At 34.4% G+C, this 23,451-nt stretch overlaps 1 protein-coding gene and 1 long non-coding RNA gene across 4 annotated transcripts; one reads left to right on the forward strand and one right to left on the reverse strand.

The window, feature by feature from the left end:
* The first annotated feature begins 144 nt into the window (after positions 1 to 144).
* Positions 145 to 20,145, forward strand: pla2g4ab (phospholipase A2, group IVAb (cytosolic, calcium-dependent)). 2 transcript variants are annotated; one of them, XM_051138744.1, is made up of 18 exons: positions 145 to 1,027; positions 2,628 to 2,760; positions 3,399 to 3,480; positions 4,509 to 4,657; positions 5,913 to 6,026; positions 6,151 to 6,188; positions 6,279 to 6,423; positions 10,121 to 10,257; positions 10,338 to 10,560; positions 10,674 to 10,788; positions 13,258 to 13,395; positions 14,917 to 15,006; positions 15,450 to 15,515; positions 15,896 to 16,093; positions 16,186 to 16,370; positions 17,341 to 17,530; positions 17,894 to 18,051; positions 18,661 to 20,145. In XM_051138744.1, exons 2-18 carry the CDS (start codon positions 2,734 to 2,736, stop codon positions 18,796 to 18,798), a joined length of 2,193 nt encoding a protein of 730 aa, XP_050994701.1. In that variant the 5' UTR covers positions 145 to 1,027; positions 2,628 to 2,733; the 3' UTR covers positions 18,799 to 20,145. The 2 variants fall into 2 exon arrangements, with proteins under 2 accessions (XP_050994701.1, XP_050994702.1); XM_051138745.1 differs by lacking the exon at positions 145 to 1,027 and adding an exon at positions 1,107 to 1,145.
* On the reverse strand, positions 6,433 to 22,813 carry LOC127182999 (uncharacterized). 2 transcript variants are annotated; one of them, XR_007829983.1, is made up of 4 exons: positions 22,763 to 22,813; positions 22,414 to 22,479; positions 8,457 to 8,548; positions 6,433 to 6,971 (listed from the first exon to the last, which is right to left on the reverse strand). It is a non-coding gene; the product is annotated as an uncharacterized LOC127182999 (long non-coding RNA). The 2 variants fall into 2 exon arrangements; XR_007829982.1 differs by lacking the exon at positions 22,763 to 22,813 and adding an exon at positions 22,570 to 22,713.
* Positions 22,814 to 23,451: the final 638 nt, after the last annotated feature.

Genomic DNA, 23,451 nt, shown 5'->3' on the forward strand with positions numbered 1-23,451 from the left:
CAAATTTATATGTAAGAAATATTAACATGTATCTAAATATGTACATGTATATAACATTTATTTTTTAAATATAGATACATATACAATAGCCTATGTGCACAGCACATGCACATATGTTATGTAAACACAAACTTTTATTTTGGATGCGATTAATCGACAGAAATTGACAGCACTATCTTTCCTTTCTATTTTTTGTGGAGCGCCTATGTTGTTGTGTAATCCGGAGACTGTAAAAAAATAGCCTAATTAAATTTAAAGGAAGCAATAAAAAGGACAAAAGTTGAAATGTTACCACAAGTCGTTTGGCATACATTTATCAATTCTTAAAACAAAAGCAATACTGTTTAATGGTAATTAAGCAATACTAAATATTCATGTTTAATGCATTACCTTTTTGTAGAAAATGTTTAATAAACGTTCAAAAATGTATAAAACCGACACAAATACAAAGATCACATTTACATAAATGTGTGTTTTAAACGAGCTTTTTTAAAAGATTCGTTTTTGTCATTAATCTTCTTTTTCATCCTTGTATTCTTTGATCACCTGTTGAAGTTGTAATGAACTGCCACCTTGTGGCATAAATGAACGACTTAAGCGCACAGCGGGTCCGCCAGCAAGAGAAACCTGTTTTCCTCATCATCTCTGCTGACTGTTACCTTGGGAGAAAGTCACTTTTTCTTTATGACTGTTTTGCACAAAATTTTACCAGTGAGTGTTTTCCCTCCAAAAAACATCCAAAATTCTTTGCCTTTGTAACTTCTGTAGTGGTTTATTTTTGTAGCCTATGTTACAAATATACTCTACAATCAGATAAAGTGTAATCTGTCAGCAATATTAAAAACCCAGTGCACATAGCAGGACAAGGCACGATACAGCTGGACGAAATGAGACTTCAACATAGGAAGCCTGTGGTAGTACCTCCTCCTCTTTTTTTTTAATGAAAGTCTGATAGAAGCGCACTCTCTCCATAGAAGACGATTGATTTTTTTCTACATTTCTGACTTGGCGTGCACTTCAGCCCACGGTAAGATAAAAGGTTAATTACTCAGTGTGTTAGTTGTTTACTACAGGTAAGCTGTTGTTCATATAGCATGACGTCACGTGAACATAACGGTGCGAAGCTCGAGGAAATCGTCAGCTCTGTAAGTGTAATCCACGGACAGTTTATGAGCAATTGCATGTTCTATAAAGTTTCCATTCGTTTCAGAATATGTTGTTTAAATGTCAAAAGCACATATCCGTTCATCTAGGACTGTGAAGTTAAACTACATGACTTTTGGAGGAGTTTTGTGATAGATAGGCCACATAACGGCACTGCTGACAGATAATCGATCTGTCTCAAATCTTCAGTCTTGAGAATCTGCAATCAAATAAACGTATTCTTAGCAGGGTCATAATGTAGATCATAATGTGCGAGATCGGAGTGTCTTGTGTTGTAGTTTTAATAATTTTAATAAACAACTTGGAGACAGTTTCATTTCATAAAACGTTTTACTAATAGCATCCTACATCAACAAAATAGATCAGTATGCAATTTAATATACAGTTTGTTAATGTTTATAATGACCATTTCGAGGCTATATCTACTGATTTGATTTGTCTTCGTCATGTCTACGTGATCATGCCGATTTTGTAGTGAAATGAACGTGCTTAGGCTCTTTGTGAAAGCTGCATGCACTGATGAGCATTAAAAGCGTAGTGTGTCACCCAAATTCCAGTGTAGTTAACTACTGATATGTATTTGTGTTTATGCGCCGTACTTTCTTTATTTTTTTTTTTTTTGGATGGGTTGATTTAGCTAATCAGAGAACCTGACATTCTCCGTTACGCAATTTTAGCTTCCGCTGATTGCGCAATGTTAACTCCATAATACATGCAATTATAATGCTACGTTCTAAGAACATATGCTAATGGTGTTTTTAATATATTTTTTTAATATAGTCGTAGTCATTGCAGTTAACCAGCGTACCTACATGTTACTTTGTTCTCAGTAATGAGTGTCAGTATCAGACTGTGGAAGTCACATTAACGGTTTCATCCTGTCACATTATCTCTGCTGACTCACCGCACACTTCCCGTTTTTAATATGCTTATTTTGACTTCATTTCAGTCCATTTGTAAAGCCTACCCCATTCCTTCCTTTCTCTTTAATGTACACAACATGCACACACTTGCCCTGCTCATTTGATTCTTAGTGCAAGGTAAGGAAGGTTAAAATTAAAGACAATTTTTAAAGGATTTTTAATCATTTTTTACAGTCCTAACCATGTCTATAGTAAGGACAGTGTTAGCTATTATAATATGTAATGTCATGTACTTCCTAAGTTCTTTGTGTGTGTTCTTCCTATGTTCCTCTCTTTCCAACACATGTACTTTAATTTTAGCTTTGTCCCTATTCACATGATGAAAATTACATATTTATTATTCTTCTGAGGTAAAAGAATTCTCTCTTATCCAAAAATGAAACTAATCTCTAAAAACATTCAGAACTCAATAAATATATAAAACAATAAATTGATTTTAAAAACAAGATATATAAGTTTCAGTAATTTCACTGTAAAATATACTGTCATCAAAGAATTTTAACATTTGTATTTATTTATATTGCTTATTATTTTTTTCAGTGCATTTAGATGTTCAGTGGCATAGACACCTTCTCTGGGAGCAAAGTTCTTTGAGGAGCTTGTGGGAAAATAGGCCAGTTTTGCTCAACTTACTGGTGAAGGCACCATGTCACTCAACAATCATCACATCTTTGTAAGTCCGGAAAAAATCTCATACTTATGCATAAAAATAACAGTAAAAGCCTAAACCGCTTTCAACCACTATTCAACCACTTTTTAAGTTTACACTAAGAATGCTGATGGGCATCTCATGACATTATGAGTATGTCATTCATAGCCTTTTTTGGACAGAATCTTTGTGCATATAAGGTAGATTTGCCAATCCTGGCTTATGATTAAAGAGCACAGTAAGGTAGATTTGCCAATATAAGGTAAATCTACCTTATTGCATATTTATGAGCACAATTATGTGGAATCATTATGAAAACAGAAGCAGAGCAATCATATGCCTATACATCAAACTTTGCTTTATAAGGTAAGGCTCCACATAAATTCTCTTAAATATCAAGATATTTATATGCTTTTGACTAACTGCCTCAGAGTGACAATGTAATGATGTAAAAAAGATAAGTTAATCACACCAACCCATGACAATGCACTTACGGGTTTGTTGCTTATCGGCACTTCCCTTTTCCCGAAATTTAGACTTAGTTCTAAAAATAGAGATGTGTACGCTTATGATAATCATGAAAAAAGATTATTAGTAGTAGTATTAGTAAGGGGAAGCACTAGCAGCAGTAATGATGGTGAGCTGTTTTGTGTCATTTTTAGGTTGAACAGCAGATCTCACACAAACTCAAAGCGAAAGTGTTGCGAGCTGAAAATGTCACCAAGGGACCTCTTGGAGACTTGTGTGAGTACTTATAATATATACCTTTTAAATCTTAAAGGAGAAGTTCGCTTCCAGATAATGTACTCACCCCGTTGTCATCCAAGACGTTCATGTCTTTCTTTCTTCAGTCGTATGTATTTGAAATTATGTTTTTTGAGGAAAACATTTCAGGATTTCTCTCCATATAGTGGACTTTTATTGTGCCCCTGAGTTTGAACTTCCAAAATGCAGCTTGAAAGGGCTTTAAACGATTATCTAGCGAAACGATTGGTTATTTTCTAAAAAAAAAGACGATTTATATACGTTTTTTCTTTTTTAACCTCAAATGCTCGTCTTATCTAGATCTGCGTGTCTGTGTCTGTGTATTCCGGTTCAAGACAGTTAGGGAAGTTGAAGTCAAAACTTCAACTTCAAAATCATCCTACATCGATGCAGAAGTACCGACCCAGTGTTTATAAAGTGAACGTACAAAGAAGATCAAACACCCTTTACAAAAAAGGTAAAACAGCGATGTAGGATGATTTTGAAGTTGGAGTAGAAAATGAAATGGGAGTTTCTCAACCTACCCTAACTGTCATGAACCGGAATAAACGAAGTTCAAGTACAATACGATCGTTTGAGGTTAAAAAGTATATAAATTGTAAATTTTTTTTTAGAAAATAACTGATTGTTTCGCTAGATGAGGCCCTTCTTCCTCGGCTGGGATCATTTAGAGCCTTTTGAAGCTACATTTAAACTGCATTTTGGAAGTTCAAATTCGGGTGCACCATAGAAGTCCACTATATGGAGAGAAATCCTGAAATGTTTTCCTCAAAAAAACAAAATTTCTTACGACTGATGAAAATCTTGGATGACAAGGGGGTGAGTAAATTATCTGTAAATTTTTGTTCTGGAAGTGAACTTCTCCTTTAAGCTGAGGTACTTAAATAACAGGCATTGTACCGCAGTACCGTTTTAAGATACTAAATTCAAAAGAGTAAGACCTGATTTGGTCATTTCACAGAATAAATCATGGTTGTTTCTAACACACTAACTAAATATGCTTGTAGTGGATACCCCCGATCCATATGTGGAGTTGTTCATCCCCACTTCCCCAGAGAGCAGAAAGAAAACCCGACATATAGACAACAACATCAATCCAGAGTGGAATGAGACCTTCGAATTCATCCTTGACCCCAACCAAAACAATGTGCTTAAGGTAAAGAGTAACAAAATTCTGTTCCAAATCTCAACTTACTAAGCTTTTTTTTCAGCATCACAGTCATTATAATAGTGTAATCTGATAGCAGAGGGGCAAAAAAGAATATAGGGACTTTCGCACCGGAGGAACCTTTTCATAGTTCCTAGAACTATTGGTGGAAGTTCACGCTTTTTAGTATGTTCACACCACAGGAACTAGGAAAAAAATTTAGTTCTGTGAACTTCCTCCGGGGGAACTGAATTAGCTCCTACTTCAGAGTAGGGTCTAAAACACTTCTATCAATCTTATTGTTCACATAGAATCAGGCGTGGCCATTTATAAATTTTATGGGTCTGGCTTCTGGATCTCATCTGTGTCCAGCTGTTTTTAGCTGTACAAAACAGCTCATTTTGATTACCATATTATTTTAATGTATTATGAACACACTGGTTTGTAGTGCAAACAGTTTGACCGTTTACAATATGTTGTTCTTCTTGTTATTTCCCTTTAGCAACTAATGAACTAGAAGTTCATTTAGTCAAATTTAAATGCTCTCTTAATCTCGTAAATTGTGCGTTTACATTCATCACCGTTATCACAAAACACACGACACAACAAAAAACATCTCCGATCATGGCGTCCTCCATTTACCGGTTGTAGACACTTGTAAATACCGCAAATAAAAAGGTGTCATTGTTGGCTGCTTCAAAGTTCCTGCTGCCGGGGCGAATACAACTGGGAAAACAGACTGCGGGGGAAACTAGTTCTCATGCTGGCTAATTCCTAGAACTGAGTTCTTATACGTGGTGAGAAATCCCCTTAGAAAAGTGTGTAATTTCTGATCCACTATTTGCACCAGATGGAAGCTCAAAATGAGTGTTTCCAAACAGGTTTGTCGTTATTTACAGTACCACTGCTGAAAAAAATGTTGTCGACTATAGCTTTATGTCAGGTGGCCGCCCAAAAAAAACTACAACAAAAAAAACAATGTTATAAAAGTGCAACAGAGACAAAGTACAACGACCTCAAAATGTCTCTGCATATTTGAAGTCGGATAGGAAAATGTTTTTTAACACTGAATAAATTAAACACTTCCTGAATGCAGTACATTGACCTATCATGTTGCGTTAATAAGGTCTTGCTATTTCCAACTGCGTGTGGTAATTTGAACCTTCCTTCAAATCTTTTATGTTGACCAGTCTTTTGAAACACACTGTTTATACTTAGTAGTGTACGCACGGTCAATGATATGGTTTCCGTCTCTTGTTTCCAGCTGACATTGATGGATGCTAACTATGTTGTGGATGAAATGTTGGGTACAGCCTCATATGACATCTCTAAACTTGAAGTTGGACAAACAGTACTGGTGTCATTTCTTATAGGAAAAGTAAGTTCTATCTATTTGAGGAACACTTTCACTTTTCACAGGAACATTTTCACTAAGAGCACATGATGCATGAGTTAACTTATGTTGGATTGTGGTAATAATGTCTGTTATTGTCATTTCACAGATGACCAATGTGTACCTAGAGCTTTCTTTGGAAGAGTGGTATGTATCACAATGAACAAAACTGGTTTCTGTGATATAACTTAATAGTTGAAGCGCCACAAATCGGACTCTGTTTTTCACTGTTCTCAGCTCAGCAATGGACCTGCGATTCAATCTGGATCTGTGCCCCAAAGAAAAGCTCTATAGACAACACAGACGCGATAGAGTCATGCTGGGCATTAAGAAATTGCTGCACATGGAGAAACCTTCCTCCCTCCCTTGCTGTCCTCAAGAGGTACCGCATATTCATTGACTGCTTCCTCCAGTGGTCATGAATGCTCATATTTGAAATCAGAGCGATTCTGGTGTACTGTGATGATGTTCTTTGTCACTGCTATTGTTCTTGTGAGCAAGAGGGGTGCGGCTGAATGACAAACAGCACAGTACATGTTTGATGCAGATGTCACCTTACTGTCATGCAGATAGCAACACCTAATAAAATACAGCAGAAAGACTAGACATTCATGACACAATACAAAGAGAAAATGAACAGCTGAGTAGCACCGCTGACGCAGAATTCCCTTTAACGTCTCAGATTTCAACATAACTTTCGGAAAGTCCTCATCTACCAGATAAAAAATTTGGAAACATGAACTAGACGTGACAAAATACTCGAAATATTTGATCATTAAAGCCATTAACAAAATAAGCCATTTGAAGACTGACAGTGTTTTGTTTTGTTGAATGGTCTTCAATATCAAGTTTCTGTTTTTTTTGGCACATTTCTTCTGCCTTGGCTACTTCAGTCTTGGCTCAGCATGTGAAAATCGACATAATTCAAATCTGAAGAGGAAGTGTTAGATAAGACTAGTGAAAACCTGTGTATTACAAGATGATTTCACTATCAAAAAAATAAATTTACCACAGGCAGGAAATGACAACACTGTAAAAAATAAAAAAATTGTTGAGTCAGCTTAAAATAATTTGTTACCCTGCTGCCTTAAAATTTTAAGTTCAGTCAACTAAAATAAGTTTATTCAACTTGAAATGTTAAGTTGTACTTAGTAACAACTTAGATATTTGTGTTTGCTAAACTTAACAGATGGGTAAGTAACCCAGCTGCCTTAAAATTTTAGGTTGATTCAACTCAAATATCTAAGTTGTCACTTACTATAATTTAACATTTTAAGTTGAATAAACTTTTTTTGAGTTGACTGAACTTAAAATTTTAAGGCAGCCAGGTTACAAATTATTTTAAGTTGACTCAACAAATTGTTTTTTACAGTGAAGCTGCTTTTGTCAGTTTAAATGGAATGAGACAGGTTACATAATCAATACAGTTACATTGCAATTAGAAACAGTAGCCTTATAGCTAAGGATCTGGAGCACAAACTCAAAGACCCTTCGTTCACATCGTTAGCATAAATATGATTTTCTGAAATCTTTAGGTTCTGTCACTTGACTGCTAACGTCATGTAAAAACAACTTATATTTCTTTGGCGTTAACAGAAGGTAAACTGTACATATTTCTGTTTGACGTCATTTATCAAAGTCAGTGTTACCTAGTACGCTTTCCTCATTCTCAAAGACAATGAAACAGAATTAGCGGCCGATCTTAACTGTGACATTCATTGTGTGAAACACAATTATCGACAATTATTATTCTAGACCGGGACGGGGTGGCAGGATGATTGGAGATGTCCAACTTACGTCACCAGAGAGGAGTTTCACTGGAAAATCGAGTTATGAATTTTCATTAAAAAATATGTCAAAAAAAAAAAAAAAGTACAAATCTTGCATGGATGGATCATTCCCAACATTCCTATAACACTGATTTAGATGTTTTGACTTTAAATGCTTTTCAGGAGTATGCAGATGTGAAGTAATTTAACTTCACATTAAAATGTTTTGATTACTTTTAAATTAACTTCAGATAAATTTTATATTTTCAGTAACTCTCCAATAACGTGAATGGAGCGTAAATGACTAAAAACTCAAATTCAAGACAATTAATCCCAGTGTTTAAGGACACTCTTCGCAGTAATTGAACAGTCAATTTTTTTGACTGATTTTTTTTTAGGGAACTCACTACTCACTATTGTTAGTATTTCACTAGCCTTGCATAGCCAGACCAGGCGGCAGAAGGTCTGGGAACCTTGGCCACTTTGAATGCCAAAAGAGGACATATGACTGACATGTAAAGCAACCAATCACGTTTCGTGTCATGTTTATGGGTGTGGAAATGTCGCCACAATAACTGCCCGGTGTGTAAAACTCTTGGACATATTTTAAAGATTCTGTGCGTGAACTTTATAATTTTTCACATACTTTTGAAAATCCAGTGTCTAGTTGATCCTGATAAGCGCTCGTCGCCACAGTTGTAAACGGGTCATTCCATGAAATCAGTGCCATTTGCATCCCTAAGAAATAATAAAACATAGATTTACAAATAACAACAAATACAAATATCAACAAATAAATGAGCAATTTAAAAACATAGCAATACTATGTATGCTTTCATCAATATTACATCAAAAAAGTCAGTTAAATATTTTAAATAATTTATATGTGACTGTGGACCACAAAACCAGTCTTAAGTTGCATGGGTATATCTGTAGCAATAGCCAGCAATACATTGTATGGGACAAAATGATCGATTTTTCTTTTATGGCAGAAATCGTTAGGATATTAAGTAAGGATTCCATGAAGATATTTTGTACATTTCCTACCATAAATATATCAAAACTTAATTTTTGATTAGTAATATGATTTCAGACTCCAGATTTCAGAGTTGTATCTCAACCAATTATTGTCTTACCCTAACAAACCATACATCAAAGGAAAACGTATTTATTCAGCTTTCAGATGATGTATAAATCTCAGTTTCAAAATTTCAAAATTGTATGGCTGGTTTTGTGGTCCAGGATCACATACAGCATTTATGCTGGTAAGGGTAAGGTTTTTGGCATGTCCCTCACTATGATTTTTTTTTTCAGCAGGATTTTTAATTTGGAAATGACATAAAAATCACATTTGGATATTGTTGTAAATATAGTCTCAGTGTTAAGCAATGTTTTTGGCATATGTATGCATTTTTTATATAAACTATATAAAAATGTTTTATTGGTGTCCCCTGATTTTATGTCAGCCCTGTTACCCTCATCAAAAAAACCTTGTAAAATAATGTACATTCAAGTGACATCATTTGTAGGTTACATCATCTCTCAATCAGGATTCCAACACTTAAAACATAAGCATGTTTCTCCCACTCCTCTATAATGTTCTATTTTAGATTATTTATGAGACTTGACTGAGGAAGGCCATCATTCAGTGTCATTACTGTTACCATTTTTTAAATGTGAATTTAAACAATTATTTCTTACATTTAATATAATCAATTTTTTACAAGTAAAATCCTTTCAAAGTATACAATATGTGCTTTTGTGAACTTGACTATTAGCTAGCAATTAGCAAATTTGTTTGAAATTGTCAAACCTGTTACTGTCAACCTGTTTTAGAGTAACAGGTTTTGACATGGGTAACAGGGATGACATTGATTAGGTTTGACCCTGTTTTTAAAGACTGTGTAAAATTCAAACATTTTAAAGGTCACCCTGGGTATATTATTGAGCTAACGCCTATATCATTCAGTGGCATATGAGTTCTAATTAAATGATAGTATCTAGTAACGCTTGTGTCCGTAACAGGGTTGACAAAAATACCAAAACATGAGGTAGAAAAATAGTCATAAAATAATAAATTACATAGCTTGAGATGGCACAATACAATTTCCAGGCATAACGTTAAAGAACGCAACACACACATCTCCTGGAAATCCTGTATAATTTAACCAATCCGATGATGACTTCGAAACTCCTGATTGTTTCCAGCTAAGTGTGCTGTATGCATCAGACGTTCAGCCAGCGGTCCGTGGGAGTGATGTCTGAGGCTGAGACTAGTATTGTGCTAACATTTGTTTTTCTTGTGTGCAGGTTCCAGTGATTGCAGTGCTGGGATCAGGGGGAGGTTTCAGGGCAATGGTTGGGTTTTCAGGAGTTATGAAAGCATTGTATGAGTCTGGAGTTCTGGACTGTGTCACATATGTTGCTGGCCTCTCTGGATCCACCTGGTATGAGGACATTTAACTAAGCATTTTATGTTTTTATATTCATCCTTTCAGTTCTTACTCAAATGCTCATTTTCTCACAGGTACATGTCCACTTTGTACTCCCACCAAGAGTTCCCCACTAAGGGCCCAGAGCAAATCAACAAGGAGCTGATGAATCGTGTGAGCAGTAACCCTCTCCGACTTCTCCTTCCCAAACACATCACTAACTACGTACATGCCCTGTGGAGCAAGAAGGCCACAGGGCAGCCTGTTACGTTTACAGATATCTTCGGGATGTTGATCGGTGAGACGCTTATTCCCTCAGTGAGTATCTGATCTTGGAGAGAGTTCTTTGTTGTATACAGTACTTATTCAGAAATACACAAAGCTTGTCTGGCAATACAAAGGCTCAATTTCTCCTTCTCCTCTCTCAACAGAGGATGGATACCAAGTTGAGTGAGTTGCAGGAAAAGATAAATGAAGCTCAGGCTCCTCTGCCCTTGTTCACTTGCCTGCATGTAAAACCAGATGTCTCTGAGCTTAAGTTTGCAGGTAAAAGTGTGCATATTTACATTTTATTTTTTTTTTTTTTTTTTTTTTTTTAACTCTATTGGACATTTAAAAAAGAGGGTCTTTCTTAAAGGAAACATCGGGTGTAAAATTCACTTTTATATGGTGTTTGCATATAAATGTGTCTTAGTAGTGTTTGGACAACCACCCTACATTGATAAAAATCCAGTCACTACTTTTTTTTTAATTCCCAAAAAACCTAAAAAGTTTCCATTGTCAAGCTGTTTAGATTTTCTGAGCAGTATGACCCTACCCACAATTGCTGATGGACTGTCGTGTTTTAACATATTCCCGCCCTCAGCCCCACCCCTTTTCTCCATGCCCAAGCAGCTGTAGAGACCTTTCGTAAACAATGCAGGTGTTTTGTAGTTTGCTGTAAAAGTGAAGATAAGAGTCTTCATTTTCTCCCAAGATCAGAGCCACTGAGGACGCAGTAAATTAGTTTTGTTTTTGATTGTTACGCGCCAATGAATACACAAAAACCGGAAAGGGGTGGAGTTAGCAGTAGCTCAGTATCATTTAACCCTTTAACTGTCACCATCCCCCAGGTGGGACGCCTAAGTTTACTTCATCATAAAACAAATAAATCCTAATCCAATCATGACAAACTATACATCGTTGGAAAGGTCTAAGACTCCTAAATAGATATTTTACCATATTCTTGTGATAGAAATTATGTAGGAAAAGTAATAGATTAATATATGTCAAGAGTGCAACTTAAAAAAGTTCTGACCTTTGTCACAAAAGACTTTCTTCGTTGCCTTTTTCCCTATCACGCAATAGAAATCATAAGAAATTATATATCAGTGCAAAACTTAAAATCTTAAAATTCATCCTTTGAAAGGCATTTTAAAATCAGACATTGCATTACCATGGAAAATGTACATCAAAATCATATTACAAAATGTTTTCATTCATGAATTATAAAAATTGAAGTCTGGATAGTGCATGTTTATGTCTGTGTTCAAAAATGGGAGTAACAGTTAAAGGGTTAAAGAGGCATGCACTGAAACAGGTCGCTGTGAACAGAGCTGTTTTTGACAAGGTAAAAAAGTGTCGTTTTACACGACCATTGAGCAATTTTAATAAAAGTATGTTGCAGACATTTTATGAAGTCCCTAAAGAATTAGACAAACTTGTGGAAAATGGGCATTCTATGTCTTCTGTAATGCTAATTTTTCATTGCACTCACTCATTCATTTAACATGTATTTTAGAATTTCTTATTTAGTATCTGTGCATGCATATTTGGGTCAAACATCTATGATTACAACGTCAAGGATAGGCGATGATTTTCTTTATGACTTCAAACATCCATTTCCATTGTGCCAACTAATTGTGTAGGGTAATACTATACCTTGGAAATATACAAAGACTATGATCAGCTACATTGTTGTCAGTGTGTTCACTGAATGAATGAAGGGGGGCACCATTTATAGTAGTCTGACCTGTTGAACTGCCTGGGGAGAACCCAATTGCGTCAACAGATTAGTGTAAGAATGTGAACAAGTATGTAAAATGTCTTTTTTTAGTTCAAAGAATATTTGTATTGTTCTTGTAAAGCCCTGAAGTGCCACACATTTTAGTTGTTTAAAGGTTTGTCTGTCAGTCTGAAATTTAAGATCGGCCACAGACATTCTCCTAATTCTGTTGCAAATGACAAAGCAGGTCATGCCTCGTGAGCTGCTGGCAGCTCTTTCTGGTTTGAGAAGTAGAAGAATGGAAAAATGTCCTATAGACCTTAATTAGATAAATTAAGTTGGCCTATGAACAGATTCATCACATTAATGCACATGGCTGTTTTAATAGAGCATAAATGTATTTATAATTAGTATTTTTTCAGACACCTGTCACAGGTATTTTGTTTTTGGTATATACATGCATCAGCGCAGTATGTATAATCGCGACTAAATGAAAGCAACTATGCAGACACTGAGACAGTCAAGGGAATCACCCTCACGTCAAGTGTCATTGAGGTGTTAAAATAATCCTAGACAAGAAAAAGACATTCACCACTCCTACCTCCACAAAAGACTAAAACTGTGGCAACTGTCAATACTTAGACTTTGATTAATAATTTTTGTCTGAAAAAGTGTCAATCAGTTTTCTGCAGGCACAAAATAGCTTTTGTGTTTTGAGCATTTCGTTTAGTTGATTCATGCATCTGCCTTCGTCAAAAGTGACACGGTTATCAACGCTCTGAGGAAACTGAAATCTGAAACACTGCTTTCGCACATTGCCAGAAACTATTTCAAATATGCAATTTGTCATTACATTAGAACCTTGTGTTGGTCTGTTATCCAAAATTATAATTTAACTATATATAATATAGCCTCCTTTTATTATTGTAATCATTACTGTTTGTTGTCATGGGAATGTTTTGCCGATTTATGTTGGTTGTGGATACATTTCTATTGTGGTTGTGTTTTGACTGGTGTGTTTTAACTGACAGATTGGGTGGAGTTCAGTCCGTATGAGATCGGAATGGCTAAATATGGAACCTTCATGACCCCTGACCTTTTTGGAAGCAAGTTCTTCAGGGGTAATGTGGTCAAGAAGCATGAGGAGAACCCTCTTCACTTTCTTATGGGTACAGAATCATTGTTTTCTGAGTTTCTATTAGTAGTAAGCGGAGAATCTAGAGAAAGTGAAATTGTCAAGTGTTCTTATGGAAATAGTGACAGCATATAGTTGGAATCTTCACTGTCAGAGTATATCACCTGATTTAAGGGTGTTGGTTCAGCCATTTACAATAATCCCATCTTACTGTTTTGCATTACAAGAAAAGTTAGTGTTGCAAACAGTCAAAATTCAGGACAGTCACCGTAAAAAAAACATTCTTCAAAGGGTGTACTGCCTAGATAAGGTTTCACTCCATATTTACATTTTTTTTTTAATCACTGACGTTTAAAGGTATTTGTTTTCTGCGGTTTCAGACTCACATTCTTTACAGCACCTTAGTTTTAACAAAAAGTCTCTTTTTACAAATTTATAGCCTTGGAATAAAAAGAAATTATGTTTTGAATAAAAAAAAATGTGAAGCCTATCAGTAGGATTTTTTATTTGTTTTATTTTGGGGCAAAATATAGTGAAACAATATAACATCACGTTTTAGCACACTACCAGTCAAAATGTTTTGAACAGCAAGATTTTTAATGGTTTTTAAAGAAGTCTCTTCTGCTTACACCAGGCCTGCATTTATTTGATCCAAAGTACAGCAAAAACAGTAAAAATCTGAAATATTTTTACCACTTAAAATAATTGTTTTCTATTTGAATATATTTTAAAATGTAATTTATTCCTATGATTTCAAAGCTGAATTTTAGCATCATTACTCCAGTCACATGATCCTTCAGAAATCATTCTAATATTCTGATTTGCTGCTCAAAAACAGCATAGAACAGAGTAGATTTTTTTTCAGGTTTCTTTGATGAACAGAAAGTTTAGAAGAACTGCATTTATCTGAAATAGAAATCTTTTGTAACATTATAATGTCTTTATCATAACTTTTGATAAATTTAAAAATTATAAAAAATAAATAAATATATATATATATATATATATATATATATATATATATATATATATATATATATATTGACAAGCTTTTGAATGATTTAATGTATAATGTTGCAAAACCTTTTTATTTCAGATAAATGCTGATCTTTGGATTTTTCTATTCCTCAAAAAATCCTGAATCAACTGTTTTAAATATTGATAATAATAATAAAAATGTTTCTTAAACAGCAAATTGGCATATTATATAAAGGATTATATGATACTGAAGACTGGATGATGCTGAAAATGTAGCTTTGATCACAGGAATAAATTACATATTAAAATATATTAAAATAGAAAGCAGTTATTTTAAATAATATTATTATTTATAAATTAATACATAATTTAACAATATTACTGCTTTTGCTGTATTTTACATCAAATAAATGCTGGCTTAGTGAGCAGAAGATCATTCTTTAAAAAACATTAAAAATCTTACTGTTCAAAAACTTTTGACTGGTAGTGTATATTTTTGGAGGGGTGAAATATGGTCAAATAATACAACATCATGTTTTAGTATATGGCATACAGTGTGTTTGTATATGTTGCACAGGTGTGTGGGGCAGTGCCTTCTCCATCCTGTTTAACAGAATTCTGGGATTCAATGATGTGAACAACGGCAGTACCATGGAGGAAGAACTAGGTATGATCACCAGCTTTATTACAGATCCAAGAACAGTTTTACATCGCCCTTCTAACTCTTTTTAATGAAAACACATCTGTTTTCATCTGCATGCCACACAAATTTCTACAGATTTGTATAGAGTGTGAAATGTCCTTCATTCAAGTTCTACATATTCTCTTTCCCCTGTGTATTAGCAATAGTGGAAGAATAATGTCGCAGAGTGATGGCGCCTTTAGTGTTTGCATGTCTGATAGTACGAAACTGTGATGTTATCAGACAGCTACACCAATGTGTGGTTACTAATGAACTTGAAAGCTGTGAAGCCCACGTCACATGCAAACATCCTGACACACAGACCCATTCTGGGATGATTTGAGAGATTGTGATAATCTTAGGCAGGCATCTGTTGAAGCTGGTTTGCACTGTGGCTTTGATGCTTGTTTGCATATTTTATTCCACAGAACAGATCAAACCAGAACACATTGTAGGAGAGGACAGTCTAGATAATGATGAAGACCCACATAAAGGTGAGATTTTACAACATCTAAAATATTTTGATGCCACGTACCCCTAAAATGCCCTTGGAGGGACCTCTTTCCTAAATTATAAAGGCAGGTATATATTTGCAATGTATAAAGACCAAACTTATACAAAGGAAAAATAAAAAAATATATATTTTAATTTGGCCCCTATGTGTACAATATTATTTAAAAAAAAATATTACAATACTAATGTAAAATTTATTTTAATTAAATAATTTTATTTTTTATTATTTTTTATTTTTTTCTATGAATGGTTTTTTCAGGCTCCCACAGCACCCCACTGCATCCCAACAAGATAAATCTTTATCAAAATATTAGTGCAAATCCTTAACTATGATAATTTTGGTTTTGTCTTACACCTGCAGAGGACGAGTATCAGGCCAGCTGGATGCAGCGCATGGTTAGCTCTCTTTTCAGTGACTCTGTTCTTTTTAAAACTCGAGAAGGCAGAGCAGGAAAAGTACACAACTTCATGCTGGGCTTAAACCTCAACAACGATGTGCCACTTTCCCCTTGCATTGAAACCTTCAGTCCTGTGGAGGATGAGGTTGATGCGGTCACAGGTAAGAGGTCATGTTTGTTATGGTCATTTAAGTTTACTGAATTATCTTCAATTGTTGCCTTATTGTTCTTTTCTAATTTTGGATGCTTTCAGACCCATTTGAGTTTGACCGCATCTACGAGCCGTTAGATGTAAAGAGCAAAAAGATTCATGTGGTGGACAGTGGACTGACCTTTAACCTGCCTTATCCTCTGATTCTAAGACCTCAGAGAGGTGTTGACCTCATTATCTCCTTTGACTTTTCTGCCCGACCGAGTGACTCTAGTCCTCCATTTAAGGTTAGTACTTGGCCTATCAATGCAATATGTTAAAAGGAATAGTTCACCCCAAAAACGAAAACCCTTATGTTGTTCCAAACCTGTACATTTTAGTTCATCTTTGGAACACAAATTAAGATATTTTCGATGAAATCCGAGAGCTCTCTGACCCTGCATAGACAGCAATAGAACTGACACCTTGAAGGTCCAGAAAGGTAGAAAGGACATTGTTAAAATTGTCCATGTGACATCAGTGGTTCAACTGTAATTTTCTGAAGCTACGAGAATACTTCTTGTGTGCAAAGAAAAAAAATTAACGAATTTATTCCACAATTTCTTCTCTTCCGTGTCGCTTGTACTTGAGAGTATCACGATGCATACATGTGTATTGCAGAAAGCTCTCCGATTTCATGAAGAAATCTGGTTTAGAATGACATGAGGGTAATTAATAGCAGAATTTTCATTTTTGGGTAAAATATCCCTTTAATTTAATGTAATCAATTATAATATACAAAGACAGGTGGAAGAAAAAAAACACAAGTAAATATCTGTATATCAGTTTTGTAGTATAAAGAATCTTGTCACAGTAAATATGTGACCCTAGACCACAAAACCAGTCATAAGGTTAAATTTTTGTGAAAATCACGTTCAAAGCTGTCAAAATGAAGTTCTTAGCAATGCATAATACTCATTAAAAAATAAGTTTTTATATACGGTAGGAAATTTACAAAATATCTTAATGGAACATGATTTTTATTTAATATTCTTATGATTTTTGGCATAAAAGAAAAATCGATAATTATGACTCATACAATGTTTTGTTGACTATTGCTACAAACATACCTGTGCTACTTATGACTGATTTTGTGGTCCAGGGTCACATATGTCATTTATTTTTACTGATTAATGAATTTGCATATGATGTAAAATCATGCACATACAATATGTACTGTATGACACATAGGTTTTGTAAATTGTTGTTCCTTCGTAGGAACTTCTGCTAGCTGAGAAATGGGCACGAATGAACAAACTTCCATTTCCCAAGATCGACCCAAAGGTGTTTGATCGGGAGGGGATGAAGGAGTGTTATGTATTTAAGCCCAAACAAGGAGAAAAGAACTGCCCTACTATTATCCATTTTGTCCTGGTCAATATCGAATTCAGGACATTTAAAGCCCCAGGTGTGTGTTCTTTGTTTGCATTTTCGTCTGTGTACTTAGGGAATTTTTTATGAAAAAGTCAGCTTTGCACATGCAGATTTACAGTCAATTTTGACAAATCCAGAGAATTCCATTCTTTCCGGTGCGTCTTTATCTGTTTACACTGCCCTGCACTTGTTTGTGTAGGGAGGTCTGTGTTTGACTCTTTCATGAGCTGGCGGATATACATTTCTGTTTATAGAAAGCATGATGTGGGTGTGTTTCTATATGTATCTATTTAATCAATTTACGTGCTTCGAAAGGCTAATATGACTGTTTTTAACAATGGTCAATTGATTGGTGACTTGGATTTATAGAAGTCTCAAAGTGTGGTGTATTTTGAAGGTGTTCCACGTGAGACGGACAAAGAGAGAGAATTTGCAGACTTTGACATCTTCGATGACCCAGAGACGCCTTACTCAACCTTCAATTTTCAATATTCCAATCAAGCCTTTACCCAGCTACATGATCTTATGGAGTTCAACACACTTAACAACATAGAGGTCAGTTATATGTTTCCTATATTAACAAACTAGATTGATAATATTACTTTGTTTTCACCCCTAGTAAAAAAGTAATAGATTTAAAATTCATTTATTTTACACTAAGTATAGTTCAAGTCTATTAACATATTTACTAACATCGCTCGAGACTTACTGATATAAAAATTTGAATTCAACTTCTTAATATTGAGCCTAACATATGTTTTAATGTCACTATTGATGAGGACTGTATGATCTTTAAATAATATTAGTCTTTAATTGTAAAATATTTAAGGTGTACTTGCAATAGTTTATCTTTAGCTGGACTTCAGCACTAATTCTACACAATTAAAATGCATTAAGTATAAAATTAGATATGTAATAATATGTAAATGCATTATGCTTAGCGTGAAATAAATGTATTTTAAATACATTGTAGTATATTTACTTTTCACTAGGGACAGTTTAATATTTTAGAGCATAGTTTTTGTAATGCATTACGAGTAGGTGTAGCTATCATGTTTGCGTGGGTTTGTTTGAATCGAATTCTTAACATCAGTTCTTGTTGCTTCATGTTTAGGCTTGTTTATGCAAGTCATGTTTTTAAATTCTCTATCACCGTTTATCTAGGTCATCAAAGAAGGCATTAAGGACAGTATCTTGTATAGGAAAGAGATTCCATCTCGCTGCTCTGCCTCTCTTTCTCTCAGTGAAGTGCAAAACAAAAAACACCTAAAGAGGGTGTCCAAAGGACAAGCATGCCAATAAGTAGGCGGAGTATATGGCATTCTAGCCATAGGAAGTTTACAGATGTCACACATCTCATCATGGAAACATTTTATTTTTATCTGAAAAGTAACTCCACAAACTGTGAAACCAGATGATCTGGTTTGGTTCCCAGAACATGTAGTCTTTTAATAATAAAAGAAAACTGTTGAGTGACATAATGAAATTAGCATTTACAGTCTAATGTTGACATTAGGATGTGCAGGTGTTTTAGTCATTCCAAAAAAAAGTGGTGTTAACTTCTGTTAAGATAAATAATGTCTGTTTACGGTGCAGAGAGGTTTACTTTTTAAAGTTAGTTCACCCAAAACAAAACTTCTATTATCATTTCCTCACCCCTATGTTGCTCTAAACCTGTAATTTTTTTCCTTCTGCAGAAGAAAAACAATGGGGTCCAAAAACAATGACCTGCATTGTTTAAACAAACAAAAAATTTTCTAAATATATTCTTTCGTGTTCTACAGAAGTCATGCAGGTTTGAAACAACATGAGGGTGAGAATTTTATTTTTGGTTCAGTTATTCCTTTCAATGGAAAATTATCTTTTGATTATAATAACTGAAACAATCCCAAGGATGTGACCAAAAGCACCTTTGGGCTTTTGGCGTGTTTGCTTTATGTTTTAATGGCAACTCCTAAAACAACATATGAGGTCCTGATTTATGTTTTAGGAACTGAGGGAGTGCCTCAACAAAAGAGTAACATCCTGAGGTACAAAACAGAACATGAAACCATGGCAATCCTGTCACTATCCCGCTTCAGTTGGTTTAATGGGTGTTTATTTTAAATTTTCACAGAGATAGTTTTTATTTCTAGCTGTGTCCTTCCCTTTTGCCCTTAACCACTATTGCCTGTTAGTATCTGAGTGAAAGGCAAAAGAAATGGAGGTGTTAGTTAATCCTCAAACCAACACCAATCAATATCAGGATGATATTATGCACACAGTACAATAAGATCATGAAGGTAGCACAGAAACACTGTCTTTAGAATTTTGACTCCACTACACCTGCTGCATCTGCAAACTTGGTAAATGATATAAACTAATGAAGAATGGCTGTGAAGAAGTAAGTGTCATGCTCTGTCTTACCATAGAGTGTATTTGTACTTTTTTGCCCTTTGTTGGGATTATCTTGGAATTTATTGACAAGGTTATTGGTAGTTTGTACTTGCAGACTCACTAAGTATTCATTTAGTATTTATTCGTGTAGCCATGAATACTTAAAGCATGTTAAAAAGTACGTTTTATTACAAAGCATTTGTATGCATTGTTTACACTTAATATAACATCTTAAGATGGCGATGGAATAATAAATCAGACTTTAAACAATGATTTACTGTCTTTATATTGCATCTCAATAACAACATATCTTTGCAAAGGCTTGAGGCGTTCTGACGTATATAAGAGGATCTGTTTTCAGTTACCTTTTCATATATAAGAAAAACATCGGAATACTTTAGTAATGCACATATTCTCTCCACTGCTCTACTTTAGTTTCACCTTTAATGATCACTTGAAATCATACTAATAGTTCAGAAAACGCACCATTGTAAGTAATATTATATTCCAATATGTACATACAGTAAAGTTTATATACACCTTGCAGAATCAAAAAAATAAGAGGGATTATTCAAAATGCATGTTTTTTTTTTAAATTTAGTACTAACCTGAATAAGATATTGCACATAAAAGATGTTTACATATAGTCCAGAAGAGAAAATAGTAGTTTGACCCTGTTCAAAAGTTTACATAAGCTTGATTCTTAATACTGTGTTGTTACCTGAATGATCCACAACTATGTTTTTTTATTTAGTGATACTTGTTCATGAGTCCCTTGTTTGTTCTGAACCATTAAACTGCCCACTGTTCTTCAGAAAAATCCTTCAGGTCCCACAAATTCTTCAGTTTTTCAACATTTTTGTGTATTTGAACCCTTTCCAACAATGAGTGCATTAAGCCGAGGGGTGAAAACTTTTGGAAAATGTAACTATTGTTGTCTTCTGGGATACATGTAAGTATCTTCTGTAGATTCTAAAGGGCAGTACTAAATGAAAAATATATATATTTAGGCAAAATAAGAAAAAGTACACATCTTCATAATGTTCAAAACGTTTATGAGTCCCTCAGTTGTCCTCAGTATGAAAAGAAGGATCTCAAAATTATACAGTCATTGCTGAAAAATCAAAGAAGTTGTGGGACCTAAACGATTTTTCCTGAAGAACAGTGGTGCTCACAAACAAGGGACTCATGAACAACTATTACGAAACAAAACAAAACAAAACCAGCTGTGAATAATTTAGGTAACAACACAGTATTAAGAATCAAGAGTATGTAAACTTTTGAACGGGGTTATTTTTTTATAAATTCTACTATTATTTTCTCTTGTGGAGTATATGTAAATGTCTTTGTGTGAAATATCTCATTCAGGACAGTACTAACTTAAAAAAAATAACATGCATTTTGCATGATCCCTCTTATTTTGTTAAAATAATTAACATGTTGCAGATTCTGCAAGGTGTATAAATATCATAAACACATTATTATAAGTGAAACTGACAGTGTTATTTACTGTATGTAGAATATTTTGTTAAGAAGTTCTCTTTTAATGTATTTTTGACCAGACAGAGACTGGCAGTACTGGTTAGGTTTTAAACTAGAAACCTTAATATTCTAATCCTGGCACAAAAACTGTCAAGTCATTCTCAGTGCATAACTCTAACAGTTTCATTCATAAGTAAGCATCTGCTGTACAACTGAAACCACAGTTTATCAATGTTACATCCATTATTTTTCCTTCTGGCCTTCCCAGAAAGCACTTTGGCACAGTTATAGTGATAACATTACAGGTAGGCCAACAAGAGTTATGGGTCTCTGCAGTCAGAGAACTAAATGAACCAGATTAGTAATTGAATGTCAGATAAACACTGTCTGAAAGCTTCCACTGACACACTCTCACAACTCTCACATAATACGTGAGAATCTATCATTCACTACACACTAACATCTGCATTCTCATCTTGGGTTGTACCATGAGTCAATGAAAGTGTTGACATAAATCAATAGCCAAGTCATTAAGAGAGCATTTGATTAACTTTTATGGCCTTACAGACATAGAAACGTGTAGATAAAGCGAAGGTTGTTTATTTGGAGTTAGGATGTGTTGAGGTTTCTTTAAACGATCAACGTCCTAAGGAATGCCTTGTGTTTATGTATGTCAGAGGAGGTGGACGGTTTGTAATGCAAAGTATGAACCTCCCATTTAAACATCCGCTGCCCACAGTTATTGCATCACAAAACACATTACGTCGTTGTGTCGCACTGAATATAATAGCATTCTAAAAAAAGACACAACAACACACTGAATTCCAAATGTCTTTGAACACTTCGAAAATTAGCAGCTCTAGAATAGGGACGAGTGAGTCTTTGAAAGATTTTTAACCTATTGTGTGCTGTCCAAAATTGCATAAGGTTTTAACTCTTGGGTTAAGCAATATTTAACGCTTGTAATCCTGAAAGGGGCCCACACTGGTTGAATTGTGATGAATGCTAAAGGAGTTCTTTAGCAACAGACAACCATTAATAAACTTCCTCAGTGCTTACCTCACTACAGTAAATATCCATGCTGTCGACGGCTGCAGAAACGTCCGCGCTGTTTAGTATTCAAAACTGAGGGAAAGAATTAAAAAGTTACTGCACTGTAAAATGAGACATCATTATTATACCTTTAAGTTTCATAAGACTTAATACTGAGCTTACTTGGCGATATTTTTAAACGGATCTGTAGTTATTAAAACAGGTCACATGAAATACTAATTTGAACCAATAAATATGCAAATAAGAACGTGGACCCAGGGTTTCCGTTTACAGTGTGGAATCTCGAAACGAGGATTAATTACTAACCGAGCAAAAGTGTGGAACATGGAACAAGATAACCTGGTTTTACCTTTACCTGCGGTTTATAATGAGTTAACGTTCAAGTGTGCAAAGCGCCAAACATTTTTAAGACAGCGAATGAAAGTGTTCTATCGCCCTCTACCGTCACGTGACCACCACTGCATATTAAAATAGTCCACATCTAAAGTCACAATACTGTTTTTGTATTATAGCAGTGGCGGCTACTGGTCTGTCAAATAGGGGAAGCTCATTTTCGGCCTGCATCATAAAATTGTCTATTTATTTATTCACAAGAATGTGCCTTATTGTCATAAGTAAGTCACAATGCAAACAATCGTAAAAAAAAAAAGCTTTAGTTTTATTATGCAAAATATGATGTATTTTTTCTTTTAGTCAGATGCTACTATATAGTATAAATATTTTGCAATTTAAATAAGGTTATTATGGAGATTTATTTATTTATTTATTTATAAAGTATTTTAATAGAAATATAAGGTTTCATTATGTTATGTTAAAATTTTTCAAGATTACTATATATATATATATATATATATATATATTAATTTATAGTCATCCTCCATGTTAATATCCATGTTAATATTTAATGTAGTAATATATATATATATATATATATTGATTACTACATTAAATATTAACATGAATGAATGAATGAACGATCTAATAAAAATATTAAACTCTGTAAAAGTGAAACAAGGAATGTGGTGTATAATTGTGTGAAATGTA

This window comes from Labeo rohita, chromosome 20 (assembly GCF_022985175.1).
Source record: "Labeo rohita strain BAU-BD-2019 chromosome 20, IGBB_LRoh.1.0, whole genome shotgun sequence".
Classification (NCBI taxonomy): domain Eukaryota; kingdom Metazoa; phylum Chordata; class Actinopteri; order Cypriniformes; family Cyprinidae; genus Labeo; species Labeo rohita.

What these genes read in the sequence shown, in the direction of transcription:
- pla2g4ab (XM_051138744.1), top strand. Translation starts at nt 2,734, where the DNA reads ATGTCACTCAACAATCATCACATCTTT. An exon ending in TCCCTTGCTGTCCTCAAGAG is followed by an intron (nt 6,424 to 10,120) that starts GTACCGCATATT and finishes TCTTGTGTGCAG; the next exon opens with GTTCCAGTGATTGCAGTGCT. An exon ending in GGCCTCTCTGGATCCACCTG is followed by an intron (nt 10,258 to 10,337) that starts GTATGAGGACAT and finishes ATTTTCTCACAG; the next exon opens with GTACATGTCCACTTTGTACT.